Source organism: Cryptomeria japonica, chromosome 6 (assembly GCF_030272615.1).
Source record: "Cryptomeria japonica chromosome 6, Sugi_1.0, whole genome shotgun sequence".
NCBI lineage: Eukaryota > Viridiplantae > Streptophyta > Pinopsida > Cupressales > Cupressaceae > Cryptomeria > Cryptomeria japonica.
The window spans coordinates 425760415-425769479 of NC_081410.1; the positions used below are offsets into that span (position 1 = coordinate 425760415).

Genomic DNA, 9065 nt, shown 5'->3' on the forward strand with positions numbered 1-9065 from the left:
TGGTTGGAACTCAGAAATGCTATTTCTTCAAACATGGCCATCATACCCTGAATTGATTATACGGATATAAGACAGAATCAGGGGGAGATAGATGAAAGCCATCATATTTTGCACAAAAAGAGTCCAAAGAATATAAAATATGGTGGGGTACATCAAAATGTTTACTATGTTTACCTGCTATGCAGATCAAATATTTGTACCAGCTTCTTTAAGATTAGAAACACTATCTGCAGAAATTCATACTGTTCACAAAAGAATATTAAAAAAATATATCACGGTCCAATTGGTATCACTGTACAGTGCAAGGCCAACAGGAACCTTCATTTTGTCCCCGTGCAAAAAGGTGTTTCTTTTCCAAGGAATAGAACCACCACAAAAGGATTAAGTCAAATCAACATGCTCCATGAGAAAGGGAACATCACATGTATCCGGTGCCATTACTAGTTTTTAGGATTGCAAGACACTTATAACTCTTGAACAAATCTATAAATGAAATGATAACATGGTGTGGCACTGCGAGATTCAACATTGTCATTTTTACCACACAGGTGAAAGGAACTTCTACAGTAAAATGGCCAACATGACATTCTGAATTTTGCAGTCCTTGATGCTAGCAGTATACAGTGTAACAATGCTTATGGACATAAAAAATAAATGGATACCATGCTCTTTCTTCCTATCGAAAGAGTAAACCAGATTCCTATTGAAATCAACTTGCATTACCTTTACATGTGAAACTTTAAAGAGTAGGATAAGTATTAAGCATTGGTTCCACATTTACATTGGCAGATTACAAAAATATAACCTTCGAAGGTTTATAAAGCAACTCTATTTTTGCATAGGCAGTTGGACAGCCTTGCAGTGATACACTGATTATTAGATATATTTTGCCGCCATGTATGCATTTTCCATGAGAGAAAATAGCTATTCACAAGTTAGCTGATAGCAAGTGACCAGTTAGCTGATGAGTTAGACAGGGCATCCTTCACATTAATACAAAAAAAGCTCAACTATAACAAGTCAGCTGCAGGGGATTAACAATTCCAAGATAGTAAAGTCAAATAGGAACCCTACTCGACTTTTTGAAGGTTGATAAGAGGACTGATGGAAAATCTAGTTTACTCACTCAAAAGTCCTTGGTGCCATGCAACACCGCACCTGAAATAAGCACATACATACCATAAATAGATGAAATTTAAACTGGCATATTCATACTTTGCATAAGAAATTCTAATGGTAATGGGCAGAAATCATGTGTAAGAAAATATTGTAAATGGTGTAGCTTAGTCGAAATATTGTACCAATGATTTGAACTGTGAAACACTCGCTGGTTTATGACTTCTAATTTTAGTAGGAGTCCCCGCTGGCATGGCTGGAACTGGAGAAACTCCTGTAAGCTTCTCTTCCCTTTTCTTGTTAAATATATGAGTAAAATCATCTGCAGATGTGGGATCCTTCTCATTCCAGTCACCAAATTTGGGCAGAGGTGCGATTCTGTCAGGCTAGAACATACAAGACAGTTCAAATATCAGCAATCCAACTAAGACGGACAAATATCCTGAATTTTTTGAATAAAGTACTATCATTTTTCACTAGGCTGCCAACCTACACCAAACAAGAAGATGCCTTAAAGTTGCAGGTTAAAATTCTCACATCTTACAAATCTCCTTTCATGCTTTTATTGCAATCGACATTTATCTTGTCAATGAGATAGTACTTTTAGATAAGATAATATATTTTTTATGCATATTTAAGCTATGCACACATAAACACGTTCATCTCAATATCAGCAACAGGTGGACATGAAATATGATTGTATTCTATTCCTATATAAATCTTTGTCTCAGATTGAAAAGTTCTCAAATATCTGAAATTTGTATTCATGAAGCTCGAGTAAGTAGAATGTATTCTCTTTAACTGTGATGGTAATAATTTCACATCTTGAATTCTCGACTCGAAGCAAGCTAGTAATACACTTTCAAAAATATTATGTGCATGGACCATCACAAAATATGAAATAATATACAAGGATTTGGAAAAGCGGCCAATAGGCTAGAGAAGGATTGTCATTGGAAACACACTAATGTATCCCTTGTAACCTCAACACAGATGGCACATCTTGGAGTGATCTGAGCCAAGCTAGCTATGCTGGGATCATTGTACATACCAAATTTGAAGTGTTGGGTTGGCTTTTCAGAAGGATAGGAGTTACATCTCAGATATATTGTAAAAGAATGTGCTACTAAACAATGCATGTTGAATGCCTTGGTAATGTTCAATAACTCGGTGGTGGCGGCTAACTAAAAGATTATGATCAATAAACCCAATAGCTCCCTCAACCAAGTTCCCAGAATCAATCTCTTAGTAACATCATAGATGCCAGCAGAATATAGGATCCTACGTTTAAAAATGCTATGTTTACTAATATGCGAAAGACAGCATACAAGATGGCACAAAGGTTGGATCAGATTTGAGTACCAAGCACATTGGAACTAGGTTAACCCTTCAGATCTCATCTTCTAATATCTTTTCCACAAATATTAATGGAGACATGTCGGTGGTTGGCTTAAAGACCCTAGGCTGAATGTTCCCCCTGACCTCACCACCTTAGGGACACCAAGTGTCTTACAAATATGCTTACAAACTACCAAGTATCAACCTATCGTTTAAAGGGGGGAACGGTGGAATTTATGAGATCATCAACAAGAAAGGACACAGAAAACTGCTATATCTTATGCTTCCCAGGATGCACATCAAATTTTGTCTCCAAGAAGGGGATGAGGTATATCCCCTCTACCAATATCAATGTCTCATATTATTTGATGCAAGCTTCCTTAATGGCAATTGGGGATGTGGATCTAATGCATCACCTCCTTATCCTCCAATCACTCAGAAGCCATCATGAGTTCTACATGTTCTCATGCACAACTGCTAGTCATTATGGAACGTTGGCATGCTGCTATCTTGCAATTGCATTATGGGATTTTTTGCACTCTCCTTGCTCTTCTGCTCTCATTTCAGTGATATTCATTAATATCAGTTCTCTGAATTCCATTTACTAGTATGGTCATGATAGCGGACATGGAAGAAGACTCCATCATGGGGAAGCAGCTTGTGGTATCAGAAACAACCTTTCTTTACTGTTCAAAAAAGAGGAAGAACTTGTCAAGAAGAGGAGGATTAATCTCTTCCAAGAGAAAGGGAAGTTGCTCTAGCAATGGAGAGAGAATTAGAAGAGCCTTACGATAGCATGTCAACAAGCAATGGATTTTGACATGCACCACAAATGGTTTTCCCATTCAAATCAATGAATTTTGTAGCTAGAAGGCATGCTTATGATGTGATTAATTTGTGCAAATTTGGTGCCTCAGACTTTTGCATTGTAGCAAAGCATTTCTCTTCAAAGCTGAGCAATATCACCAATGCAACTGCACATGTTCTCACAATGCAAGAGAAGGTGGATGTCTTCCTGGATCAACTTCTTGTTAATCAGATTGTCAAGGGAAGATTGAAAAGAACAATAATGAGCCAAGGTGAACTGAAATGGAGAGGACATCTTTAAGGAATTTTCATACAATCTCATGAACAGACAACAAAAACATGCAAAGTTTGGCTGTAATGTTCTGCAAAGAGATCAAAGCTTCACAAATGTAGCCACTATGGTGGAAATCATGAAGTCTGGTGGGTTGATTATGGGCGAGGCAATAACTGCACACGTTCACAATCCTCAGTGGGGTAGCAATAGAGAGTTAATGTTTCTAAAAAAGTTTATAATGCCACTCCAGACAGTAAGAGTGGTGTAAGTCTTGTGGAAAGGAAGTTCCTAACTCTCCTTTCCTACAAATTTATCACGAATGGATTGTTTATGTTTTGATATGGTGAATTGATTTTCCAAGGCCCTCTCACTAGCCCTATGTAATGGTGTGATGTTCAATTTCTAAGCTTAGTACATGGCACTACTGCACACCCTATCATTTTCTCATAAATAATTTAGATGTTTCAATGACATGCTCGCAGAGTCACAATGTTGGCTCCATGGCATTGTCACCATTAAGTAGCATGCTTTGTGATCTCTAATTCTTCAGACCACCATTTGGTTCAAGTTTCCAATAGGGTTTGACATCTCAACATGGAAACTACAAACTTTTTGCATAAATTTTCTCAAACATTAATACAATTTCTTCTTCATTCACATAAATCACAGGATAAGGATAAAAATTTCAAGGAATTCACATTGGATCAGTTTGGATGTCACACTATGATGTGAATGTAAACTATAGAGATGAAGTAATTATAAAAATGTCACTCTACTCTTTCCAAACACTCTCTGACAACCACTTTATTGGAATACATTTTGTATCAACATAGGAACCTGCACATGCAAACAAATTTTAGTTCATCTCTTCCATGTTATTTTTCACTCGTGCATACCACCTGTCCAGTGTATTAAGGTGATACAGAACTAATAGATCAGAATAGTTTCTGATTAAACTGGATATGGTGGGACTCATATGATGAGAATCATTGTCTGAGGAGAGTCGACATGGAAATCTAACTATGTAGAAAATATGTTTCAACTTAGAAAGATTACAACAAAAGATAAAACTTAAAAGGAAAGCACATACGTACAAAATAGAATGTTATGCTTACCCAAGATATCAACAAAAACTAATTCACATATCATCACGTGAGCCAAACAAACCCAGCACAGTTTAAAGGAAAGTTGGTCTCTTTCGCTTCTCCACAGTACTCAATAGAATGAATATATAGATCAGAGAAATTTGTTGGAGTATAGTTCAAAATTAAAGGAAAGTAATTTCTTTAAAAAACAAATGTCTGTATTATTAATCAACAAGGAAAAGTGTTGGCATATATCAATGGCTAGCTGAAACACTGTTAGTGGAAGGTATAATTGTAATGCATTATCAAAGAAATTTTAGATATAATAAGAGTGGAAGGATTTACAGTTTCAGGAGTTCGAGCATTTGCTCCACGCAACTTAGACCTCCCAGGTGTTGATAGTGAAGAGGTCCCTCCCTCTACTGTACTCCTCCTCTCACATGATGATGAGGCTCCTTCAATTTTGTTCCCCAGTCTTCCTTGGTAATGCTGACGTAATGGTGACCGATTCTGCCCATGATGATGTGGCTCTCTAGTAACAGGATGAGAACCACCATTCTCCTGATTTGTGTGTAGTCCCTGCCTTTGTGAACCAACAATTGTTGGCTTCAAAGATCCACCACCATCAGTAGTGCTATGGTCTGCATATTGGTGAATATGCAGTTCACCTACTTTTCTTCTACCAGGAGATTCAGCACTACGATAATGATAACTTGATGGAGATTCATTATGTACAAATTCAATACCTTCCCTGCCAGCCTGACTTCTATGCCGAGGCTTGGTAACATAGAGACTTCTCATGTCTGAACTACTAGTTGTCATTGGAGAGAAAAGAGATTGCTTAGTAGGACAAATGAAGTCCTCTATATTTAATATTTTCTCAGAAAGTCCCTGAAATAATTTGTCAGGTTTCTGGACAGTTTGTGTAAATTCAGTGATCTTTTGTTAAACAACCGCTACATCAGAACTCCTGTCATCAGTATGCCAATTCTGAGACTTTTGCACATGGATCTTTCCTTGCTGCAAATAAAAAATAAGAGAAGACTCTTACAAATGGTAAGTCAATGAGAGCATGCAATTCCCATCCATAGCTGCACACTACCTTGTATATGGAATATGCAGACATAATATATTAAAGTCACTTCTTATTTGGAGATTAAAGATTATATAATGGTGATAAAACTAGAAAGATGTACCTAGAAAGTTAAAGGCAATCAGCATGACTAAACAAGCTATTATCTATTTTGAATGGTACCTGAAATTTGGAATCTTCCAAAAGAAATATGCCAAATTGTTAAAGGTTCATGTAAGATTACAAACAAAAACTGATCCATGCCAGTGTTCTCCTTTCTCAAATCTTCTGTCCTCAAAACTAGCATATCTAATGAGACAAGGTACAAGAGAGGTTTACACTAAAAATATGTCAAGCACGTAATCTATTAAGCTAATATTCCAACAAATGAAGTCAGATCAACACTAGCAGAGTATGGGAGTGTTATGAAAACATTAATATATTTAGAGAGGCCAAGTAACGAATATTAGACAACAAATACTCAGATCTGTAAAAAATATACTTACCAAATTTCAATATTTTTTCTAAGGTCAATTTACAGTACTTTGGATATATGTAAATTTAATAGCAAATTTATTAATAGTACATAAAAATATTTAAAATGCTCATCTTAAGAGTTAGATAACAACTTCTACTATGATTAAATTGCATAAATTATACTTAGAAATCAGGATTTAGCCCACATTTTTTTCAAAATTTTCCTCTAAATGTAATGAAAGAATGGCCATTTGGAAGAACAGCTAACATGACCTTAATGAGAACTCCGTGTATGCATTACTATGACAAACCATATCAAAAGCCATAACACCAAAAGGGTTGCTGTATAAAAATTTAGAATTTTGAGTATAATCTTGAGCAGAATGTGTTGGATAGGATTCTGTAAGCGTAGTTCGTAAGTACTCTAGGATCTGCAAAATAAACTAATAAAAACTGTTCTTCACAAATATGTTTAACATAAAGCTAAAAAAGGTATATCTTGAATGGTATTTACATATCTTTACTTACAAAAACTGCATTGACAAAAACGCCTCTAAGAGTGCATATCAGATCTGTTTTATATCCAAAAAAAACTTCATCAACAATGCAGCATGAAAGTGGCATTTGGTTAAAGATAAGTAACCATGCAAGTAAATTGGCAGGATCACACGCTAAATCATCACTCACCAGGGACAACCTCAAGCTAAATTCTTCCTTGGTTGAACCTGGAAATGCTAGTCAATTAATGAATCAACTCTAATTTCACAATCAGCTTATTTATTTCTTGCACAAATATTATCTCTTTTTGTTCTCTCTTTTTGGATTAGTGGGTACCAAAGCTGACTTCTACAGATGCCAAACCTGTAAAAATGGGCCAAGGATCCTCATTCTCATCAGGAGAGGCTGACATAATTATATAAGGACTAGCTATACCGTCAAAATAATTCAACTATCTAGGTCAATCGGTCACATAACACATACATACACATGCATACATATGAATACGTTGTTTGTTTCTCCCGAAGATGATTGAATACACACATATAATGTTTCAATCAGCATTCATGGTATGATTCACAACATACCATACAAATATATTGATTCAATCAGGATTCAGGGCATATTCACAGCATGCACATGCATATATATCTATTCAATCAGGCTCTAGGCTATACATACAGCATATGTATGCATACATAAACAAAACAAAGACAAGAACTATGTTTACAGACAATAAAAATACATGAAATGTTTCTCCTGAGAAACTCACCTCTATGTACAGTTCCCTAATAACTCAATGTAGCCGAAGTCCAAATGGGTTCCTCCTCAACCAATTCTTAACTCAATCCGCAGATGGAACAATCCTTCAAAAATACCAACCCATGTGAAAAATTCTCTGCACTTCCAGAATAAGCTACTGAAGTTACAGTTGGGCAGTAATGCAGCATGCGTACAATCTTTCAAATCAAATCTCAAGCAACAGAGGATTTTAAAATATAGTATAAGTTACCTAAATCTGTTATATAACAGAACCCACTTTCATATATTGCTGGAAAGTTCCTTCACGGTATAATAAGTACCTGCCAAATAAGGGCTACAAATGAAAGTAGAATGAAGACTAAATTGAAGCGAAATTCAACTGAAATTGAACGTTGGTGAGAACAAGCGGTAGCCGCCATTTGGGGGTGTGGGGAATCCAACCGATAGCTTTTCAGAACAGAATGATTAAGTCTGTAATAATTTGCAAAAACAAAAAATATGGGACCCAAGTGGGACTATGGTCTACTAAAGTCCAAGCTGTTGATTTAGTTTGAAATTTGTGGTCTGTTTATGGCACTTCCACGCACCGCCTTTTAACGCCACTGTTTGACTGGACATAACGCCAAAGCAGTTGAAGCATGTGGATTTTCTCCGCTAAAGCCTTTATATCCTAACATAAAAAGTGGGACCCAATTGCATTATGGAAGAGAGATTGTAAAGTCGGTGGTTACTGTTAACAGTTTTTTATTTGCTTGGACGGCATTCACTGCCGCGGGAGTTAGTGTTGCTACAATCATTATCTGTATTAGTTGCAGGTTAACATCACTGAATTCAATTGAAAGCAATGTTATTACCAGGGTTTTTCCCATTTTAAGGGATGTGAAGATGCAATTTGGGTGGACAATGGTTTTTTTCCAAATTTTCTTGCTATGCTTTTGATTGGCCGTCTGGAAATTCATATGATCAAAGCCACCTGCCTCAAAATGATGCTAAATATTTGAAAAGATTTGAAAAAAAGCAATAAGAAGCAAACCTTTCAAATTGCAAAGTTAATGATCAGGCTTTGAATTGTACAAAATGCCTTCATGCTGCTCTGCTTCTCCTTCAGGCTCCAGCTAATACCCACTTTGATATGTTGAAATTTCAATGAGCAATTAAGTTGTATGTTTCCCAGGCAATTCTGTCTCTATGCCATTATGAGGGACAGTTCTCTCAAAAAGAAGCAAATTTTGTTTTTTTAGTAAAATTCTTAGTTGATAGGGATATCGGGGTTACTTTTCTACAGAAGAATGGGACAGAATACTGTAAGCTCGATATTTTAAGAAAGCTGCTGGTGCTCGACTATTGTCATTGACTGCAATTAAGATAATTTGAGTGCCCACTGATAACTTCAAGAAAAAAACGTTCGTTTTTGAGAAGGTTTCTCTCTGTCCCTTACATCACAGATATTAACGCATGTCTTTTCTGATAAACCTGTAAAACTTAGTTAAGTGATCGCAGAGAATGTTTAAAATTTGCAAGGTGTTTTACATTTTAAAACAACCCGTCAATTTTTAAAATGTAATCTTTACATTACTATTCTTAGTCCGGTGGGCATTAAAATTGTCTTCTTTCTCACTCCATTACTATTCTTAGC

At 36.1% G+C, this 9065-nt stretch overlaps 1 protein-coding gene across 7 annotated transcripts; it reads right to left on the minus strand.

The window, feature by feature from the left end:
- Positions 1 to 732: 732 nt before the first annotated feature.
- LOC131043026 (RPM1-interacting protein 4) lies at positions 733 to 8865 on the minus strand. 7 transcript variants are annotated; one of them, XM_059207382.1, is made up of 7 exons: positions 7680 to 8404; positions 7440 to 7565; positions 6857 to 7030; positions 5876 to 6001; positions 4966 to 5640; positions 1302 to 1502; positions 733 to 1158 (listed from the first exon to the last, which is right to left on the minus strand). In XM_059207382.1, the coding sequence occupies exons 5-7, from the start codon at positions 5440 to 5442 to the stop codon at positions 1123 to 1125; spliced, it is 714 nt and encodes a 237-aa protein (XP_059063365.1). In that variant the 5' UTR covers positions 5443 to 5640; positions 5876 to 6001; positions 6857 to 7030; positions 7440 to 7565; positions 7680 to 8404; the 3' UTR covers positions 733 to 1122. The 7 variants fall into 7 exon arrangements, with proteins under 7 accessions (XP_059063365.1, XP_059063364.1, XP_059063367.1 ...); XM_059207381.1 differs by lacking the exon at positions 5876 to 6001; XM_059207384.1 differs by lacking the exons at positions 5876 to 6001; positions 6857 to 7030 and having other exon boundaries at positions 4966 to 5590.
- Positions 8866 to 9065: the final 200 nt, after the last annotated feature.